General features: G+C 51.5%; 1 protein-coding gene across 5 annotated transcripts; it reads left to right on the top strand.

Moving 5' to 3' along the window:
• Positions 1–36: 36 nt before the first annotated feature.
• LOC105183519 (proton-coupled amino acid transporter-like protein pathetic) lies at positions 37–23,215 on the top strand. 5 transcript variants are annotated; one of them, XM_011141727.3, is made up of 5 exons: positions 37–1,153; positions 12,783–12,868; positions 17,653–18,060; positions 18,230–18,590; positions 19,026–23,215. In XM_011141727.3, exons 1-5 carry the CDS (start codon positions 1,100–1,102, stop codon positions 19,614–19,616), a joined length of 1,500 nt encoding a protein of 499 aa, XP_011140029.1. In that variant the 5' UTR covers positions 37–1,099; the 3' UTR covers positions 19,617–23,215. The 5 variants fall into 5 exon arrangements, with proteins under 5 accessions (XP_011140029.1, XP_025159078.1, XP_011140031.1 ...); XM_025303293.1 differs by lacking the exon at positions 37–1,153 and adding an exon at positions 11,000–11,097; XM_011141729.3 differs by lacking the exon at positions 37–1,153 and adding an exon at positions 11,006–11,179.

The raw sequence follows: 23,215 nt of genomic DNA, 5'->3' as shown, positions 1-23,215 counted from the left end.
GAGTGGGAGAACCGGAGGAACCGTGTGTGTGCTGCGAGACGGCCTACAGCGCGTCGCGCACCGTCATTCTCGTCTGCGAGTCTCTACGGTGCTCGCGAGCTCACGCGCGCCGAGTTTCCTCAGGGTACAACACCTCGCTAACGAACTCCCGCGCAGAGGCCGTTGGAGAGGAGTCCGTCGCACCTGGTCGTCCTGGTCTTGATCCTGGAGAGCACCTGCCGCTGATATTCCCACCAACACCCGTCAACACTCCTCCGCCCTCCTCCCCCCCCCCCCCGCCCCGCCCCGTTAACCCGCGCGTATTGCGTCGTTGGGTTTTCCTATTAAAGAGGGAACATCAATCTCCCGGGCGCCCTTCGGAAGGATTCTGGTTTCCCCGGCGACCTCCACCATCGATCCCTCGGCACTCCCTCGCCGATTATCTCTCCTCCCTTCCCCTCCTCCGTTACCTGCCCGCCGACCAACTGCCCCCACCCTCTTGGTCAACTGTCCCCACCTTGGGGAGAGACTTCCACACGCAGTGTATACCTTGCGACGCACACGGAGGGAAGTTATTGCGAAAAAGAGGACGGAAGATCAGTGTGACACCGCGCTCGTCGGAGAGACGAGCCCTTACATGCGTTACGAGTTCGCGCGCACAAGCTCCGCACATTAGGCGTCGCGCATAGTGCGCACATACACATACATATACACATACAAACACACAGACCCACAGAGAAAGACACATATACACACGCACGCACGCACGCCGAGTACGTAAACGCGCCGGTGTTAAATCGTCCTGCGCCACACACGTGTGCCATCAGACACACGTTGTCACACGTGCGCACGTGAACACGTAATCGAGCGCGCTTAAGGATCGTATCGGCCGCTGCCGCGCCGCATCGGGAGCGCCGCGGCTTGACAGTGAAACTTGGAAGCGTGCCTCTCTCCGCCTCTTCGCCCTCGCCCTCGACGAAGCACAGGAGGAATCGTATATACATATAAGTATATACAGCTATATAGCATACATATTTATATACGTCTATTTGCATCCTTCGAATTAGAGGTCTCCGTAGACGAACGACCGCGACGACGACCACCGAGTCTCCTCACCGAGATGTCGCATAACACAAAGGTTCTCACAGCGGCGGTGCACGGGGGCAAAAATCAGGTGAGTAACCCTCTATTTATAGAGCAGTGCTCGAAATAGCCACGCGCGCGCGCGCGCGCGCTCGTCGTCGCATCTGCAACCCGATCGAGACGCGGCGCGCTCTCTGTTTCTCTCTCTCTCTCTCTCTCTCTCTCTCTCTCTCTCTCGTTCGTGAAAACAAAAGAGAAGAACAACACAGCGGGGGTTTTCAAAAAAGAGCGTGCCGACAAATATCTTGGGAAACCACCGATCGATCAGGCTGCCACTCACTTTCGAGAGTCGCCCGAGCGGACCGCCGAGTCTAGTCATTTGCGGTGGTCGCGTAAAGCAATTGTCTCTCTCGTGACGCGCCGACGAATTAATCGCACGTACTTACGGAGACGTGACGCGAAAAGGTTCATGTCGCCAGAGAGAGAGAGAGAGAGAGAGAGAGAGAGAGAGAGACTAGAACGTGTCCCGAGGTTAGCTTTTTTTCCTCAAAGAGAAGAGGAAAATTCCGCTCAAGCTGCGTCCAAGGCTGCGAGCGTTACGTCCGACTTCGGCTTCGGTATTTATGAGGGAGCAAAGCGAAGTCGCATAAAAGAGAACCGTTTCTCTCCGGCGTTCGTTTCTATCCCGGATAAAGAGAGTGCTTTGCTCGGGACCGCGCGGGAGGGGGACTTTTGAAATTTTAATTTTCGTCGCTGCGTCGCGCGACGTTGAATTTTCAGCCTTCGACCTTCGGGTCGTTCGACGGACGCTTGCGGTGCGCCATGCAATGTTTAGCGCCACGGAACGTGCATTTCAATTGCTAATTCTACGAGATATGATAAGGCACGTTCAAGTACTCGAACGACGCACGAGAGCCGTATGTGCGTTTCTCGGACGTGCATGCATACGATCGCCACGTGGCCGTCTGCGGTCGCGCGTAACTGAACCATCGCCGACGCGGCGTCGCGAACTCAACGAGAGGCCTAATGTTACGCATTAATAGCCGTCTGCTGCACAATGGCTGCGTAATACAGCGGATGTGTGTCGCGTAGAACCGATCGAAGCTCGCCCGGGCGAGCTCGCCGGAGGAGAATTCAACGCGCGAAATGCACTCGGCTGAATTTTCGCACACACACACACACACACACACACACACGCGCATGTGACGCGCCTTCGTCGTCTCCGTCCGAGCGATCGCGTGCGCGTATGGAAACGACATAATTACGCGAGCAAATGGAAGGAGGGCTTGTCGCGCGATTACCGCGCGTTATTCCGCAGCCGAGCGTGTAAGAGTCGTCGAAATGAACATTCGATTATTGCGTTGCGCGATGCTCGACGAGATTCCTTCGGCGAATCGATCGCTCGGCGACTCGATTAAGCCGATCGACGTAAGACGACGTATAATGCCGCTTCTGATTGTGCGCGTCATTTTTATGTGGAGTTTTATAGAGGATGACGAAACTTCGTTTCCGGTTAATCGGTTAATCCTCCTCAGCGCAGACTCGTCTGTTTTCTTCTTTCTTTCCTTTTCCATTCGCGTCAGACGCGCGCAACACTGGCAGAATGGATGTAGACGTACATTTTTTGTTTTTTTTTTTTTTTTTTTTTTTCTATAGCCGCCCTTATCGTTATAAATTATGTTACGCAAGAGATCGTTTGCCGCGACGCAACGAGATATATCAGTCGAGCCAACGATGACGAGTGACGCGGTGATACGGAAGCGTTTTTGCACGAAACGCACGTGACGAGCGTGATACGCTCTCCGACAATTAGCGATAACCGCCGCTTTCTTTCCTTTTCCGTTTTCATGTGTAGCGAATGGATAATAACACGTACTTGAGTCATCGCACTGTGACGGGTTATTCAATAAAAAATTCCCCCTTCTGGAATATTTATCGCATCGCGCACGGTTAGGTGTTCCCAGAATTAAATAACACGCGCGCGACACGCGATGCGTCACCGATTATCACAAATTACCTCTGAGTTAATGAACTTCTGATCTGCGAATTTGATCCAGATATTTTTGCGAGATACGCGCGCACTCACCGTTTTATTAATACGTTTCATCCGTTTCAAAGCTCGAAGCTCGAACGCGCTCCGTTATCGTTCGAGCTGATAAAGGCGCTGGATATTGCGTGATCTCTTTGAAAAAGGATAAACCCACGCTTACCTGTGTTCGTAAGAAACCACGTGATAACAGTGGTTCATAGAAACCATCACAGTCCGGTTAGATCTAAGCGACTTTGTGCACGAGAACTCGCGGCTTCCCTCTCTCTCTCTCTCTCTCTCTCTCTCTCTCTCTCTCTCTCTCTCTCTCTCTCTCTCTCTCTCTCTCTCTCTCTCTCTCTCTCTCTCCTCCCCTCCCTCTCTTCCTCTCTTCCTCTGATCGGATATAATTCTTTTTTAGCACGCATAGGATTTTTTATAGCTCAGCGCTTTTGGCGGACGCGAAAGTCGGCCGCGGCGTAAAAGCGTATTTTTGGCCGGCAACCTTCGCGCTAACCGCGTTGTATCGCTTAAAATACAATATTTACCTTTCCGCGATTAGCTTTGGAACTTAACTTTAAAATAAATAGCTATGCGCTGTTTACTTCGCTATCTCGCTGACGCGACGAAACACGCGGTGGCGAAAGTGCTCGAGATTCGAAGTAACGACATAGTCGATACCGCTGCAAATCGCTCGACGGTGATTTCAATCGATCGACCGATCGATCGATCGATCGTGACACGCGCGAGATCGTCGGCGCGCGATCCTGCTTCTCTTTCGTTTTCCCGCTGCGCAAATTCACGACGCACGAACAACGCGTCGCTCCTTTATCGGAGCCTCCAGTTTCTACTTGGTGACCCCGATCGATCGGCGGCGACGAGGATAGTTTTCCTCGAGGCCCGAGTGGCCGTGCGTTGACTTTGCATCGGCGATCGATGCCACGCGGTGAACAAACCGCGGCCAGAGGCAGCCCGACATCGTCGCGCAACGTGGGTTAAATTTAACCCGCGCGCGGACACTCGTACGTACTGCTATTTCTCGCTCTGTGCGCCGCGGATCTGCCTGGAGATCGTGTAGTGTTCCAGCGGAATTGTCGCGTCATTTATCGCGCGTAGACAGACAGGTAAATTTGCATACCGAGTCGGCGCGCGGCACAGACAGAAAGAGATCGCGTAATTAGTTCCCGGAGTGATTTTTATTCACGCGCGCGCGTCCCACGACCTGCTTCGCGACAATCGGAACGGTTCGCGGCGCGGCCAGACGGCCGGGCCTTGAGAATTCGCTTCGGGGAACTCGTGTATCCGCCGCACTAGGAGATTTCTCCGGCGTAACAGAATTTTGTAGAAACCGGTATTTCTCTCTCCCCCCCCTCTCTCTCTCTCTCTCTCTCTCTCTCTCTCTCTCTCTCTCTCTCTTTCTCTCTGTGTACGGACGCGAAAGGGTTACTTCTCCATTGGACCTCTCCTTCTCCGACTCTCCGTTCAGAGAGAGAGAGAGAGAGAGAGGGGGGGGAGAGGCCCGTTTTCCCTCGGGCATCGAAAATTACCGCGGGTCCCCTTTGTTTCATAACCAAGACGTAATTTCTCAAGTCGAACGACCCGACCCTTGGACCCAAATAGTGGTCTAGGTCTACGCTCGGTCAGTCGTAACGTCAGCCGCAAGGCGTCTAACGCGCGGCACGATGCGGGTGCACTACGTCATGGAAATTTCCTCAACGGGTTCGCTCTCTCCGTCTCTTTCGCTCTCTCTCTCTCTCTCTCTCTCTCTCTCTCTCTCTCTCTCTCTCTCTCTCTCTCTCTCTCTCTCTCTCTCTCTCTCTCTCTCTCTCTCTCTCTGTCTCCACTTACAACTCCGTCTCCCGCTCTTCACCCCTCCTCGCACTCTTTTTCTTTCCTTTCGCGTTTCCCCTTCTTCCTTCCGTTCTGCCCCTCTTCGGCCCCAACGTCCCCTCTTTCTAGTCCCCTTCCTCGTCCCGGCAGCTATTCCGAGGAGTCTGGTGCACTCGGTGTTCTTCAGCTACTCCGCGATAGCGATGACTTTGATGTACGCTTTAACGCAGCTCCTCCCCGCCGTCCACTTCCGTCAAAGTAATTGCACAAGGCGGCGCGGCACATGAACCGTGCGCGCCGCTCATTTCCGTCCACGCGAGGAAATACCGCGGCAGTTCTGGGCGTGTGCCGACCTTGCGGCCGAGACTCGTATTTTCTCGCCGCGAACACGAAGATCCTCTTCCGCGGCGGAGAGACTTAACGGAACACGCTGGTTAACTCGACACCACGTGCGCGCGCGCGCGCGCTTCCGCTTGGCGCTGGGCGTCAGCGATTTCTAAAACGCTGTTGTCATCCAGCGCGCGCATGGCCGCTTTTCAAATCGTTCTTCGGATCGTCAGCATTCAAAATGTCAGCGCGGGCATTCGTCTCGTGCGCACGCCCCCCGGAATATCCTTCCTTCCTTCTTCTCCTCCCCCTCTCCCTCTCTCTCTCTCTCTCTCTCTCTCTCTCTCTCTTTCATATCGGCCTCAAGCGCGACGCGAAACGCGCCTTTCGGATATTCTTCAATGTTAAAAACTCCATCGGGCGTGCGTTGACTCGCGATTGCGATACGTGTAAAAATGCACGACAACGATATCCCACACGAGTGACGATGGGACCTCGCTATCAACGCGGTTAGATTACCTTGAGCTGATATGACTCGTGCGGTTTGGCATTCTACTGCGACAAGACGGCGAATCTAGAGCGTGCGATCAATGTTTTCCTTTCCGCCGGAACGCACAGACGCACCGCTCAAGTGTCGCGTTTTATAAGCATTACTCACACACGCGAGACGTGCGTGAATCAGCCGCGCACGATTTATCAATAGGAGTTCATCCGTTTCGCGTTCGCACACGGCAATGAAATTCCGCATGTTTCGTCATTCATCGTGGACGCGGTAATCGCACGCGTTGACGCACGCTGATCCACGTGTTCGCCGATCGAAGCTGATGAGCGGCGAGAACACGAAGAGAAGCGCGTTCGATCACGCTGCGTTCTCTCTCTCTCTCTCTCTCTCTCTCTCTCTCTCTCTCTCTCTCTCTCTCCCCCCTCCCTCTCTGTCTCTGAGGTTCAGTGTTCTCCCAAGGTACAGAAGTCACGCGACTTGCTGCTCGAGAGACCAAGCAGCGCGTGTGTGCGCGCATACACACACACACACACGCATACATACGCAGGACGAAACGGCGATTAGCAATCCGCGCGATTCGCTGGACGACGATCGAGCGAGCGAGCGAGCGACCATCACCGTCGCGCCGGCTCGCCGGCGAGACGAGAGGCGCGCGCAGGAGAGGCGAGTCTCTTTCACCGCGGTCGTTACGTAAGGACCGAACACTGGAATCAATCGCAGATGACGGAAGAGCATTGAGAAGAAAATGCGACAGCGGCCCGGAAAGAGCCCGCCGCGCCGCTGCGAATTGTTCCGCGCTGTACGAAACTACGCTTAACTGCTCGGCGTCCATTACGCTTACTCACCCAGCGACGATTTCATCGTCCTCGGTGACAAGGCATAATTGTACGAATCTGGTCCGTCCGAGGCACTCGATTCGGCCGAACCACGCGACCATATTAAGAAGGTCAATGCTGTTACCAACCAGTTCAACGGCAACGCACGCACGCGCGCCGTGTAAGGATGCTTCTGAAAAATTTCCTGCCTACTGTGCCTGTGTTATAAAAGCAAGCATGCGTCCGTAAGACGCTGCGTCGTTATCGTCGATTCCCATTGGACGTTGCTTGTCCTTAACACCTTGCGATGCTGCAGGGGGATAGGTCGAGAATACACAACCACGACGGGTTGACGGACTTCCCGATAACACTTCGCCATGGACTCGTAATTTTCCGAGGAGAGCGGAATTGATTCCGTTGTGAAACGAAAAACGATCAACCCGCGCTGATAGAAAAATATAGTTGAATCAACTATAATCTCACTATATTTTATAGTTGATTTTGGCGTCAACCGTATTTTTATAGCTGACGGAACCTGCAAAATATAGTAGAATAAACACAAATATACAGTCAATGATTGTCTTAAACAATTGTTCAGTTACTTTTACCACATATATGGTACTTTCTCATTCACAAATATAGTGAGATTTAATATTCACATCTGTCATCATTTAGCAAATATTCTGGTAATATTGACTATATAAAAGAATTACTTTACCTACCATTTGATATTTGTATTCACACTTAAATAATTTAAATTTAACTTACTATAATTCTTAGTAAAAATATTATATAGTTGGTTATATGCTATATGCCTATAGCGTAATTGTTACCGATATTATGGTAATACTTACTATAAATATGATATTTCGGCCTGTAATTTTGTTACTATATCATTATATAGTCCCAAATATCATATATGCCTGTCTCTCAGTGCGTATTTTCTCTCGCGCATTCCAGTTTGAGAAACACTGCGGCCGCGCGTACAACGCGAACGCATAATTCAGGGGCAGCGCGATAGCGGCGTGAGCGCGATACTCCCACGCGGGGGCACAGGCGTACGTAACGCACCGTTTGTCGGGATGAGGATGTGACGTTGCCGTCAGATTTGTCGATTCGTTATTTCGTCGTCGCCGCTACCGGTTACTTTATTCGCATTAGCAGGCTATGTAGATGACACACACACACACACACACGGCGCGGCGGGCACGCCGGGAAGGCATCAATCGCATTCAGAGAGACCGGGTGCCGCAATTCGCCGTTATTGCGGCATTGAAGTCACATGCTGCGCGCCGAAAGGAACGCAAAAGCCGCGACCTCTAACACACGCTGCAATTTCGTCCAATAGAGAGGAGCCCATTGCGCCGATTTACGATTCGGCACTCGCGCGACGTCAGCGCGACTTATATTTGGACTCGCGCTCCTTACGGCCGTCTATTGACGACTACATTTTTTCCTGCGCAACACTTTGACTCGCGGCGGGCGGGCGAGTCGTGCGGTTGGGCAGTTGCGACCCGAAATAGCGCCGGCAATCACATTGTGCCTCGCGCGCCATTCGCCCCGGGGACTTTTCGCTCCGCGCCGTGCCGCGCCGGACGGATGCGGACTCGATTTCGCACGACTCGGTCTCTCTCTCTCTCTCTCTCTCTCTCTCTCTCTCTCTCTCTCTCTCGACGGGACGTCGACGCGTGCACTCGCCGACGGGGGGATGTCGTTCGCGCGAGCGTTCGCGTGACTTTCGGAATGTATATCCTCTCGTGCGGTTCGACGGGAGAGTGTCTTTGGTCTTCTAATGGGAGAGAATTCTCCCATCGGAGACGAGCCGAACGCGTTCAGCAACTCGCACGCCGGAAATCACACTTCTTGTTCTCGCGAGCGGCTCGATACGCGAAGACGACGCCGCTTCTGCGCCGCGCGCGACTTATCGCGAGATTATCTTTCCGCTACACGCGAAGCCCACCGTGACGGGAACTGCGAGGACCGTGTCGCCGCGTCGGGGCGAGAGAGGGGCGACGCCGGCGGTATCGATAAGCGTCGCCATAAACGAAATATTACCCGGAAAACTGATACGTCGCCAGACGGCGATTACTCAATATCAGAATACATTTAACGACTGTCACGAGTCACGCTCTGCTTTATCTAGACGCGGCCACGTTTGCACGCGTAATCGTGTATGTACATATACATATATATATATATATATATTCTCGTCTCTAATGACACAATGACTGTGCGCGATTAGTCTTGAAGGCCGTGGCCGCGCTTGGCTCCCCCGTTTCGACGTCCCTTCCTTCATCCCGTCGCCAATTAAACCACCCTATACGCTCTCTCGCGACTGTGTTTTCGCGGTTTCCGCTCATCGTCCGCCGTCATTGCGATCTCGCAGGCTTGCATCGACTTGGTCGTCGAATCAACCTCCATGGCCGCAGGAATATCTGCCAGAGACTGCCACTCGCTCCCGATCGCGCTTCGTTCCCGTTGCTTTCATTTCGCGCGGCGCCAAAGTAACCATTGCAGCGCGGTTCGACGCGGTTCTCGCGAGACTCTCGCTGCCGAGCACGGAGGAGAGAAATCGATCGAGTGGAACGAAGGCAATTCAGCCTCGTAAAGCCGAATTCGAATTGACGAGAGGCGGAGGACTCGGGCGGGTCCTTCCGAAGCCGAAGGTGCATTCGACGCTCTTGCGACGCTCTTTCACGCGAGATTTGTCCAATCTCTTTTCCTCGACGAGACCGTCGGCCTCATCGCGAGCCGAGAGATCGTGTTCCACGAACGAATTTATCTTCATCAGGATACAGCGGGAAGGCGAGAGAAAAGATTCCGCGCACGAGCCGATGACGTAACATCCAATCGCACCGCGGTTTGAAACGTTAAACTCTTTTTGCTCTCGGCCGAAAGAGTGGCGACGGTGTCGCGTCGCCGTTCCGAGAAGCACTATCTTCGATTTATGAAAGGACAAATTTGCAGAGGGATTCCCCAGGCGATATATGAGGCGTCTTCTCCCCCGTCTCGCCGCATCACGGAGGAGCGCGCGGACTTTCCGGCAAAGCCGCTCTCGCCGAGAGGCGCCGCGACGGAAATAGGCGCCGTCGAAACACACCGTGCCAGTTGTCCACGATACTGCCAGACGCGAAGCTGACGCCTGATCGGCATCCAACCCCCGTGCGGGGGTGCGTCGCACGCGGCGAGGGATGCCGCGGTCGGTCGGCACACCTCGACGAGAGAACACCGCGCGTGGGCGCGCGCGCGCGCGCGCGCGGACTCTCTCGTCCTCCTTCGCGTTTTACGGACGTTCCGCGTCCCGCGACGACATTTCCAGTTCCCGAAATAAGCGCCGAGAGACACGTGGGTTACGCGTGGACTCGCTCTCGCGGTGTGCCTGCGAATCGGAGCGAATTTATGTCGCGGGTTACACACGGATTCTGGCCCGCAGCATAAGCGGCGTGTTTGCTTACATAACAATGACGTCACCGAGCCACCTAGCTCAGCGGCGCAAAAGGGGAGTGAATGAGAGAGAGAGAGAGAGAGAGAGAAAAAGAATGGCAGTTCGAGAAGACGTTAAGATGGGTATTTTCACGGCCAACAATTCACTCAAATTGACGGGTGGGCGTATCATTGACGTTTCGCGCGCGCGCTTTTAGCCACGGCATAATAAATTCTCGGGCGTGCTCTAAACGACGCGTTATTTGCACAGCATTTGCGTGCGCGACACGCGACGTGCGTTCCTGCCTGCCTGACTACTCGTCATAATAATTCTAACGTCAAATCGCGAGGCGACGTGGACCGTCATAGGATTCCCTCCGCGCGGCGGAGGACGCAGCTATTTCTGGCGCGTGTAGACATCGGTATCTTCTCCAAACGAGAGAGCGATATCTCTTCTCTCGCCGCGACTTCGCGGCGCGATGAGAAAATAATGCTGCGTAGCCTCGTATCGAAGGGAAGGCGCCCGGGAGGGGGAGAGAGAGAGAGAGAGAGAGAGAGAGGAATCTCTCTCTCTCTCTCTCTCTCTCGCTCTCGCTCTCTTTCGTCCGTGACGCCAACTCAAATAGATCACTTTCCTGGACGATCTCCGACCCATTTGTCCGCAGACGGGGTCCGGCTTCATCGAGTTACGGCGTAATGAGTTAAACAATGTCACATTGTACCGGCACGACTGGACTACGGCCACGAGAATGAATTGAAATAAGATCGGCTGGCGCTTCAACGACGCATGTCGAAACAATATAAATAACCGTCGCGAGTCCTCCGTCCGCTCTTCTCCGTCGTACTTCAGCGTGCATCGTGGGCGCTGCACGCGGTTGCGTCACCGCGATTTTCCCGCGTTTCGTCGCGCGACAGCGCGGCAAGTGCAACCCTTGAATTGAAGAGTCAAACCGCGCCAACGGCGACGACGACAATAACGACGACGACGACGACGACGACGACGACGACGACGACGACGACGACGACGACCACGACGAACAACGTCAGCGGCGGCAGCGGTGGCGGGGTCCGTCTGTCGTGTCGTTCAAACAGATCCTGTGTTAAACCTTTCGGTTAGCGGTCAGATGGCCGGCAGAGACGCGCGGCTCACGTGAGTCGCGAGCGCGCTCGCGTCTGTTTGCTCTTCCTATTTTCGTAAGTCGCACGGTATATAAAGGAGCCCGTCCTCGGCGGACGTTGCCGAAAGATTTGGCAGCGGGAGCCGCGCTTTTCTACGCCGCGCGCGGCTCCGTACTTAGAGAGCGGACCGGATAGAGAGAGAGAGAGAGAGAGAGAGAGAGAGAGAGAGAGAGAGAGAGAGAGAGAGAGAGAGAGAGAGAGAGAGAGAGAGAGAGAGAGAGAGAGAGAGAGAGAGCGAGAGCGTCCAGGGCGCGCAAAGTGGACACGCGAGAGACACACACTTCGATCGTCGAGGGGTTCTCGCGGATAATCGAGGGATGCCCGTTTTATTCGCTCGACGCCAACGTCGGTTTTCGCGTTCCTCTGCGGACGCCGCCGTAGCCGGAGCGTCTCAAGATAGACTCTCTTCGCGTCCTCGCCTCGCCTCGTCGCGCGCGCGTCTCTTCGTCGTCGAAGCGGCCAAGAAACGGTCGTCGTGAATATGAACGTAAACGCAACCTGAACCTGAAGCGCCAACGCAACGGGCCCGTCGCGACGTGTTCTTGTGACTCCGCGACTACGTGCTGTTTTCTCAGAGAGAAAGAAAGAGAAAAGGAAAAGCAAGGGGAGAGAGAGAGAGAGAGAGAGAGAGAGAGAGAGAAAATTTCACCCGAGCGTTTGCAGAGACCGCGCTGGTGATTCCGCGTTGCGCCTCTTCCAAGGCACACGACAGCCGATCGTCCCGTCACGTGGTGCGTCTTCGCGGACCGATCACCGTCGGCGATTCCAATTGATCGCCGAGTGATCACGACGACGAGAGTGGTAGGCGTCGGGTGTTGCTCCAAGTGGCCGTCAAGTAGCAATCACGCCTATGAACGTCTGCCGTTCGTGCACGTGGTGCGCGTGACGTTCCACGTTTCTCTTGCAAAGCAGCTCTCTCGCAAAGTGTGTTCGCTCGCGTGTGTGCTCGAAGGGTGCAGGAAGGCTTTCCAGGGAAAAGAGCGGAGATGGGGAACAGCGATAGCGCCCACGACGTGGAAATGAGCTCCCTGTCGGCGACGGACGACGATCGTCCCCATATTAGGGTGAATACGTTGTGCGAATTATAGTGCTTCGTAATCGGGATGACTCATGGCGACGATTGTACGCCGGAGCGATAGCTCCGAGTCAAGACGCGTTGAGGAGGAGGAGGAGGAGGAGGAGGAGGGAAAAGCTCCCGGAAAACTCGCCCGGGAACCGTCGCTCCAACATTTCGGAGATTCCCGTGGCGCAGTCGATTTTTCCGGAATCGCGACGCGGACCGGTGATCGTGGCTGATAATAACTCGCTGATAACTCGAGCAGGTTGCAGCGACGGCGGTTCCGTGCCGGTAGAGAACACGCCGGTAAACAAAATAGCGCGTACGCATCCCGGCGCGCAGATGCACCCGACGGGTGCTGTGTATAAACTCGGGCCGACCTACCCCAATCTGTCGAAATCTGTTTGAAAGAGAAAATGACGCGCGCTTGTTGCTCGCACGTCCAAAAATGTCAATGCATTCGTCAGCGCGCGAGCGCGAGCGAGAGCGCGCGCTTCGATCTGCCGTAACGAGTGCGCGCGCCTGATTAACCCGGTGCCTCCGATCCATTTTCTGTTGCAGAGAACGCCGATGCGCCCGATGATTGCGGAATACGAGCCGAAGAAGCACGGCGTGAAAACCGAACTCTCAGACGTGGTGCTTGTCAAGTAAGTCCCGAAACTCCACTAACGAAATCAGCGCGAACGAACGATGGTACAGCGATAGTCGAGCAATTCGCTATCCGCTACGCCACGACCGATCATCACCATTGCTTTCTTGCCAAACCCAAATGCTCAAGCAAACGTGAGTGAGAACAACATCCCGAGGATCATATATTGTGCATCTTATCTCTCATTAATACGTGTATTCTCTCTCTTTCTCTCTCTCTCTCTCTCTCTCTCTCTCTCTCTCTCTCTCTCTCTCTCTCTCTCTCTCTCTCTCTCTATTGTTTCGTTGTTTTTATCGTTAAAAAGAAGAGAAACTACTCTAATCTCGTTAGTACCACACTAATCGTGCATACCGCCTGATCGCTGACGTAGAATTCGTAGCGTAGCTGGCACCAGGGATGCTTGACGGCCGCCTGCTGAATCTTGGACGAGAGTGGACGAGGTTGGTCATTTGTGTGCGTACGGACATGTACTCTGCTGCTTATTGTGCAATGTTCTTTCATGCCGTGCGAGAGAGCGCGAAATTCACTCGAACTGCGGGACATGCGTGGGTCCCGTGAGGAAAAGAGAGAAGAAAACGGAAAGAAACACGAAGAGACGGGCTCGCCGAGAGTCGGATCTTATCGCGATATACCGCGGTATAGCCGCGCTTCGTCTTGCCTTTGCCGAATGCGAAACCGGATTTGCTGTTTCTGTCTCTTTCTCATTTTTGCAAGTAGAGATAACTTTAACCGACTCATCATGGCGCATGTCTACAATCCACGTATTAATCTCCAGGTCGATTTTGCAATTAGAACAACGTACGGACGGCGGCAAGGTAGTTCCCTCTTTCTCTTTCTCTCTCGATATTACGCACGACAACAAGCGTCGGCTCATTGAGTAGAGTAGTTTATCGGCTGGATAATACGCTGCATACGGATTTTCACGCAAACGACCGGCTCTTCTCGTCGGTCGATTTAGCGGCGCGGCAACGATATCTTTGGATCCTTTGCGCTCGGGACGAGACTCCTCCCTGCTGTGCGTTTTGCCCGTCGTTCGCCAAAACCCACCTCTCCCCCCTCCCCCCTCCCCCGCCGCCTCTTCCCGTCGCTCCCCTCGTACGTGCAAATTTTCCAGACCTTGAAGTAGCTTACGCAAATTGCTCGCGCGCTCGGTTGATCTTTGACACCTTCGCGCGCTCTTATGCATTTACGCGTCTCCGAGTTTCGCGCGCGCTTATTATTCATGCCAACGCCGTTCGCACGTCGCTCCGATTTTCGCCGAGCGGTATTACATCCGTCAATCACTCTGAGCGAGCGGACGCGCGCGACTCTTCCAATCCTACTTAACGAATCGTCGCGATGTCGTAGGAAGAGCGCGCAGCTCTTCTTCGGTAGCGCGAGCCCGAGACGTGCATTATAATTAGGCGAGCGACGCCTCGCGAAAGAGATCCGCCGACAAGGAAATCCATTACTCCCGGTTACCCGTCAATTTGCATCGTTATTATCGTTCTTACGTGCGCGTTTTGTGCCTTATAATTTCCGACGCCGAGCAACGCGAGCGTCTCGCCCCCTCTCGGTAAAACGCAGCAGAGACGGAGAATCGTCGCGGTTACTTCGTCACTGTGATCGAGAATGCTTCGTGTAGAGGTCATGCGGTATGCAAAGCAGAATATGTTCTCAGAAAATGGAGGAGATCTGCCTGTCTTTACTGTATAATATGTGCATTTATATGATTCCAGACTTGCGTATAAACTCCGGGCGTAGATTCGGGCTCTATGAAAGTGCTCTGCGAATAACGAAAGAGAACGAAAAAAAAAAAAACAAACAAACGAACAAACAAAAAAAAACGGAAACGGAAAGATACTAACGTAGAGAAAAGAAATATATATATGTATATGTGTGTACGGTACTATACATGTATATCGGACCGACGCCTTGACGTGTTTTTTAAAGCTCGACGGAACGCACACGACGACGCGACTTCGACGCGACGAAAAACCAAAAAAAAAAAACAACACCGTCGGACGGCAAATTGTAAATTGTTCCGTGGCGAAAAGTGCCGGGACATTGGCATCGATTCGGTGATAGATCTCGTTCGACGTGTGTAGAGGAAAACAAAACAAAAAAAAAGAACACGAAAACGGAATAAAAAAAAAAGTATATATATATACACATATATATGTATACTCGGCCAAGTGCGAAAACGTTCGGAAGGCGAAGGAGGCTTGTTAGTCGTCGTACTGCGTCGTGGCGCTGGGCGTCGCGGTGATGCAGTGCGGTGGTTGCAGCTGCCCTCACTATATGCCTGTACCGCGGCGCGTGAACTCTTCGTCACGTTGTAACACGTGACGGATACACACAGACTCTAATCCCGGAGCTTTCTCGACAGAAAGCTTCGCACGACTACGGAGAGAAACTACCGCACCTAAAAAATATGGGTACCTATAATACCTACACACCTACCTCTTTTTACGAACTTTTACACGACATACATAACGAGTGTATACTCTCTCCCTCCCCTTCTCTCTCACACACACACACACACACACACTCTCTCTCTCTCTCTCTCTCTCTCTCTCTCTCTCTCTGTCTACCTATTTATCTCTGTTTCTCTCTCTCTCTCTCTCTCTCTCTCTCTCTCTCTCTCTCTCTCTCTCTCTCTCTCTGTCTGATTCTTTTACGCACACACACACACACACAGGACACGCATACATATATAGTACACGTACACGACAAGCGGATATTCCGTCACACACATACCTATAGACGCGCGTCTCTTGGAAAGGAAGCGTACATGCGACGTGCGATATCATCGTGTATCGATTATTTATGCGACGAGGTGTATATCGCCGGGTTACCATTAACTCTTAACGTGCCGACACATTGCCCCTAGATAGAATCATTCGCTTGCTATCTTGCCCGACATTTGCGGGGCGCAGTCGTACGTCTGCGATCGAGTGCGAATACAGCGAGCGCAAGTCCAGAAAAAAAATCGGCAACGCGCACGCGTTTACACTCGCGGTCGGCGGAATGCGCTTGTTCAGCATGTTATTGTCGCTGCGCGGTGTCAATGAGGAAACGCTTCGCGCGGCTCCTCGTGAGGTCACACTTTGGATTACAATCAGCGATCGTGACCTCATAAAGAAAAAGAAAAGAAAAAAAGAAAGATGAACGTCCAACCCAGAATGCTAATCTCTTTTCGCGAGCATTTTCCGACGCAGCCCCCGATAGTTCTCTCAAATGCGCCCTTGGAAATTTTCGTTCAAAGATCGTCTCTTCAAATATATATATATATATATATATATATATCTTTTTTTATCGCGTCAATTGCATCAGCGCAATAAAGAAGACAACAATGTTACAAGAGACGACAGAAACGGACTGCGATAACGCGTATGCGTTTTGCCGAATCATGCAGCGTTACTGGAATAACTTGACGCCTCCAGAACGAGAATACCGTGAACTCATTATCATTTTCCTTCTTTATTCATTATTCATTCGTTTTGATTCAGTGAATTAATAGATTAACCGTTTGGATGAAACCGTCTGTGTGTGTGTGTGTGTGTGTGTGTGTGTGTGTGTGTTGTGTGAGCGCGAGTGCGTACAAGAGAGAGAGAACTGTAATAGAAAAAAAAAAAATTACAAGAACCTGCGAAATAATAATTCGAAGAAAGTAATCAAATCGACCGGCGGATCGAATCGATCGCAAGTTTATCGCATCACGTGGACCCTGAATTTCTTTCAGCGCGCTTATTTTTCCCTCGGCCTTGCCTCGGCGCCTTGATATTGCATTCTCTCGGTCTCCCTCCCTCCCTCTCTCTCTCTCTCTTTCTCTCTCGCTCTCTTTTCTTTTTTTTATCGACGATACGCGCTTTAATGCACTCGAAGCGCAGACGTAACGACCTAATAACGAGGTAGCGCAGCTCTCTCATCGCCGTTCGCTCGCCGCGAATACAATCATCGCCGTTAAGAGAACCAGAACCTCGCCGTGGCCTCTGAATGCAATTCTCGCATGTCTCGCACCCTGTCTGCATCCCCGCTCTCTCTCTCTCTCTCTCTCTCTCTCTCTCTCTCTGTCTCTCTCTCTCTCTCTCTCTCTCTCTCTCTCTGTCTCTGTCTCTTTGTCTCTCTGTCTCTCTCTCTGTCTCTCTCTCCGACTTCCTCGGCATGCGAGCGTGCGAGAAAAAGTACCTCTCTCTCTCTCTCTCTCTCTCTCTTTCTCTCTCTCTCTCTCTCTCTCTCTCTCTCTCTCTCTCTCTACCTACTTCGGCACTCTCTCTTATTATACTCCCTCACATCACGCGTCGTGATGTAAATCGCGGACATGAGGAAAAACGCCGTACCACGCGTGAAACAGGACCAAGTTCCACGTAACACTATACTCACGTTATCCACGCGCGAGATAAATATGTATAAACGTGCAGGATGTCGCAGATACGCCAACACGTCGCTCCTTTCACCTATGTACTCTTTGATCGCTCTTTGAGCTCGTCTCAATAGACTCGTAACGAGCTTATACATAGTCGAGAATACGTTTCTCCTCGCGTGACCCAGCCGGAACATTCCCTCTTTTCTTTCTTTTCTTTTTTCTCTCCTCATCTCGTCTCTCTCTCTCTCTCTCTCTCTCTCGACGACTGAACCTCTCCGACGGCCGGATTGGTCGAACAGTCCGTAGATCGAAGGAGCGACGGCATCTCTCGTTCTGGGATACCCTGTACATATCTACCTGTATATATCTACATCCCACTCACGGAAGCCGTGCGCGCCGTGCACCGCGACATACTAAAGCCGCCGGTTTTGCAGATACAAGTGCGAGAAAAATGACGTGCCGATTACGGTCACGAACGGATCGACCTTGCCGCTTGTGGAACGACAGATCGACGAGGAGGCTGCCCTTTACGACCCGTTCGAGCACCGCAAGCTCGCTCATCCCACCTCGGACCTCGACACGCTCATACATCTGCTCAAGGGTAGCCTGGGGACGGGCATTCTTGCGATGCCGATGGCCTTCCGTAATGCCGGCCTCGCCTTCGGACTCTTCGCCACTTTTTTCATCGGCGCGGTCTGCACCTACTGCGTCCACATACTCGTCAAGTCCGCCCACCGTCTGTGCAGGCGGACGCAGACGCCCAGTCTGGGCTTCGCCGAGGTGGCCGAGGCGGCCTTCCTGGACGGGCCTGAACCCGTTCAGAAATATGCCAGACTCGCCAAGTAAGTGTGATGATGATCGCGCGACGGACGTTCGTTAGGTTGTTTCATAGCCGACGAGCCGAGGAAATGAATAACACATGTCACCTCACCTGTCGTCAAAACCCAAGAATCGTCGATGAGGTCCTCTGCCGTCCGTCGCGTCGTTGCGTCATATTCGACTGACTTGCAGGGCGACGATTAACACGTTCCTGGTGATCGACCTGGTGGGTTGCTGCTGCGTATACATCGTCTTCATCTCGACCAACCTCAAGGAGGTCGTGGACTATTACACGGCGACGGACAAGGATCTGCGAATCTACATGGCTGCGTTGCTACCGTTCCTCATCATCTTCTCCCTCGTGAGAAATCTCAAGTACCTCGCGCCCTTCTCGATGGTGGCGAACGTGCTAATCGCCACCGGCATGGGGATCACTTTCTACTACATCTTCAGCGATCTGCCCACCATCGACGACGTGCCGAATTTCTCCAGCTTTTCGCAGCTACCTCTCTTCTTCGGCACTGCCATCTTCGCGCTCGAGGGCATCGGCGTGGTAAGTTTGCGTCTTGCGATCTGGAGCCTCGTGGTCACATCCGCTCCAATTGTTTCGACTTCGACTGTCGTCGAAGAAGCGACGACAGTTTTGCGCTAAATGTCGATGCCGATGCGAGATTCCACAAGGTGAATCAGGGTCGCGTAGATGGATGTCGCGATGTTACCGCGCAACAGAAGCAATTTCGTATTCAGCTGCTAGACACGTTCGGGCACGGTTTAACGGTCACGTTCGATGGTTCGGGATACCAGTGCTCGTGTAAATCTATGCGGCGCGCCTTCGTCTGCGCTTCGTGGAATGTGTGAATGCGCAAACATCTCGAGCATCCGCGCGGCGTTGACTCGGTCGATCCGACACGTGATTGCGATGGTTGCGATATTCCATCCGCTGGCCTTCGTGCTTTTAATTTCGGCGCGTCCGCGATTGGTTGCCCAGGTAATGCCATTGGAGAACAACATGAAGACGCCGTCGCACTTCGTCGGCTGCCCGGGTGTCCTCAATACCGGCATGTTCTTCGTCGTGTTGCTGTACAGCACCGTCGGTTTCTTCGGCTACTGGAAGTACGGCGAGAGCACGAAGGCCTCCATCACGCTCAACCCGCCGCAGGACCAAGTGCTCGCCCAGTCCGCTAAAGTGATGATCGCCGTCGCGATATTCCTCACCTACGGCCTGCAGTTCTACGTACCCATGGAGATCATCTGGAAGAACGCTAAGCAGTACTTCGGGTCGCGGCGATTGCTCGGCGAGTACCTGCTGCGCATCTCGTTGGTGATCTTCACCGTCTGCGTGGCCATCGCCATCCCTAATCTCGGCCCGTTCATCTCCCTCGTCGGCGCAGTCTGCTTGTCCACGCTCGGTCTTATGTTCCCGTCGGTGATCGAACTGGTGACCGTGTGGGAGCTGGAGGACGGCCTCGGCAAGTGGAACTGGCGCTTGTGGAAGAATCTCGCCATCATCTCCTTCGGCGTGTTGGGCTTCGTCACTGGCACGTACGTGAGCATTCAGGAGATCCTGGAGGGCAAATGAGGCGTTCGGCCCGGCGCGAGAGGAACGGCGGCCCGCGGCGGCCGTTCGCGAATACCGCACGTCATCCAACGCGAGTACCACCATCAGCCTCGGATACTCGCCATCGCGCGGGTACCAGTACGGATGACGAGGCGCGTTCGACGCTCGACAGGGCGAAATCGGTCGTCGCGACGACGACGACGACGACGACGACGACGGCGGCGGCGGCGGCGGCGGGGACGATACGCGCGACGCGAGATGTCGACCAACGCTCCCCTTGGCTCCGGGAAATAGGTCGCCCTCCTGCGTGAGACTCCTGGTTCCCGTATCCTTCCTATCGGTAGCGCGATGACTACATAACGACGACGACGATGACGACGACGACAATAATGACGACGGAGACGACGAAGGCAGAGCTTTCGCGTCCATCCAGCTTTCATCTACGCTTCATTTTTTTTTAACGATAGACAGATTATCGTTCGTTAGTAACGCGCGCATTATGTACGACTGACGAGACGTTAAATTAATTATTCTCTTCGGCCGTTTTGTCAATTTCTTTGGTTTATTTTGTCGAGAAAAAAAAATGTCGTTCATCTATCGAGAGTCAGAAGAAATATCAAACTTGAAAATCCAGAATCGCGACTTGATAGATATATGAAATGTTGTCGTACACGTGTTGTCAAACACGTTCTCGCACGGACTTACTAGTTCTCCTTTGGAGATTTTATATTTATTTGAGATTTAATTTCCCCCAGCGCAGGATCTCTCGACTGTCGCAGGACTTTTTGATTTAATTGACAAGATAATTCAGACTCCACGTGCATATTTCGTAACGCAAGGTGACGAGATTAAAATTCGCATTCTGCGAGTCTCCGTCAAGATGTTGATCTATGAGTTAAAGTTTCGCGTTGAATATTAACGACAACTTACATAATTTCTTTCCCTTTTTTCTTTGCGTTTTACGGATTCGCGTCGCGTCGGCCGTACGCGCGCAGCTTCTTTGCAGACTCCACAACTGCGGGACGGTTTCTTTTTTTTCTTCTAGAATAGCGTACGCGACGCTTCCTGGTCGTACGTGAACTTCGCGTACCTACATATACATATGTATACTGTGTGTACATGAGATACACGAAACATCGCGTTTCGTTGACGAGAGACGAGAACCGTACGCTTCGGCTGTTGCGCTCACTCGTTCGAATTATCACGATGAGAGGACGATCTGTAAGATACTGTATTTCGTCGGGAGAATGCCGATCGTGACATCGTGACATCGTCCCTTCCCTTTGCAACCACATAATCTCTGTTACTAACATCTCTTTCGACAGCTTCCGAAATAGATTCGTCTGTTTTTGCGAGAGACGGCATATCACTGAATATTACGCAATAAAAATAAAATGGAAAGGATCTATCCTAATCATCGTACCAATTCTTCAGATCGATTCTCACCGACAATCTGTTTCTCTCACAGAAACAGAAAGGACCGCCGATTTGTGTTGAAATTGACAGATAATTAATTTGTCGGCTAAGGTGAACGCGATAGAATTGAAATTTCGATTTTTTTGAGATGTGACGACCGATCGGCGCGCTTCCAGCGAAAACCGTTGATCTGTTCCTAGTGCATGACGCACGAAATCGTACAAAGATGATTAATTCAGTAAGAGTAGTAGGCAGGAGGGTGCGTAGGTGTAGTAATGTCGTGATGCACGCTTGCTAGTCTGTAAGTCTGTAAGATCGCGATACACCGTTGTCTCGCCGGCGCGCGAGATAAACGACGTCAATTGGTCCCGTTGTCCCGAAAACGGAGCATGTCCGTTTAGCCCTTAGCGTTAACCAAAGGGGAAGTAGAGTCGGAAGTAGAAGACGAATATTCGAACGTCCGCTGCCACATGTATCGTCAGCTAAGGGTAAGAATAGCAACAGGGTTTGCCAAAATTTCTATCTTCTCGAGTAACTGCCACACACGAATAGGGAATCGCGGGCGCGAAAATCAGACTGTCTTGAAAAAACGACGAAAACGAGGAGCTCAGCGCGCAGCTGACTCCTTCGACACTATTCTACTAATCGATGACTTGTGCCTCTCTCGCGTGTTCGATAATTAGCAATAATCTCGATTTATACGTCTTCAGAGAACAATGAATCTTCGTAGGATACGCAAACGAGAAGACTGTAACAAACAACTTTTCTACGAGAGAAATTTAACTACACATATATATTATTTTTTCTGTGTGTATATCGGTCCCGGTAACGTCAAGGTATATTCGTTTTGAAGGCAGTATTATAAGATAAATAGGCTCGCACACGCAGAGCCTGTTTAGAGAGAAGGAGAGAGAAAGAGAGAGATCTGTTGCTCGCGTCGTTGCAGCTTTTAACTTTTTGTGGAATTTATGGAAGCGATATATTCGTGCGTGTGACATCAACGTGCGAAAACTTTCGTAAAACTAATTGTAACTGGCAATTAATCGGACGATCAAATAGCCGTGACAAATTTATTCAACGTAAATGTGCAAAGCTGTCGAATGTAGATGACGATATCACACTTTTGTGTCTATAAAGAGTTAACGCGGCGACGACGAGCTATTGCGATATTCTCTTTGGGAGCCAATCTGTATTGTCTGAGCCAGTTTCACTTTTGGAATAATATGTTTTGTATAAAGATATACATATTCAACGAGAATTTCTACAAAATACCGTGTGATTTATACCGTTTTGATAAGATGTCATCAATTTACACAGCAGGCTCATGGCATTTTCATGATCTTTAGAGAAAAAAAGAATTCGTTGTTTTCGCTTAAGAAAAATTGCCAGGCTCTGCTTTTTTAGGGCCTGTATCTAGTAGGATAAAAAGAATGGACATGCAGTACGTAAGCCGCATGTATTGCTGTATGATTTTTGTAGTACGCTCGTTTGATAATTTAGGGTTTTATATGAGAGAACGTAGAAACGAAAACGTTTATGCTTTCGTCGAGACGCCGACGAGAGTTGTCGACCGTTGCACGGCGATTATTGCCGTTCTTCCGTTTTTATAGAAAAAAAGAAGGAATAATATAAATATGTATATCAGTCGGTTAGAGCGTGTGCACTCGTGCCTTTTATAATCATACACACACACACATACACATACACACAAATATATATATATATATACATATATATATATATATATATATATGTATGTATACATACGAAAACCTTCTCTATCTAATGATATAAGTTCACAACGTGTAGAATTGTTTGTTAAATAAATAAATCGACGAAGTAGGATATTCCAAGAGGATGACTGTACTAGCCAATGTATTCTTTCTTTTGCTTTCACATGAACAATCGATCGGCATGTTCATATTTCAGATATTTGTAACAACAACAACAATGATAATAATAATAATAATAATAATAATAATAATAATAATAATAATAAACGCGACCACGCGTGTTTCTCCGAAGTAATAATTGCCGTGCAAGTGCCATCATTCGAAATGCACAGATTGTTGCTGAATCGATCGATCATCCTATTTAACTTTACGAAATTTAATATGCGATTTGTGAGAAATATTGTTTTTCATATTACTTATATCCTTTCTAAATCCTCTAAGAAAAGATGAATAAAATTTAATTCGACGGAA

The sequence above is a fragment of the Harpegnathos saltator genome, unplaced genomic scaffold (assembly GCF_003227715.2).
Source record: "Harpegnathos saltator strain DR-91 unplaced genomic scaffold, Hsal_v8.6 scaffold539, whole genome shotgun sequence".
NCBI lineage: Eukaryota > Metazoa > Arthropoda > Insecta > Hymenoptera > Formicidae > Harpegnathos > Harpegnathos saltator.
The sequence above is the reverse complement of the archived record's forward strand: the minus strand, read 5'-3'. Positions and strand labels throughout refer to the sequence as shown.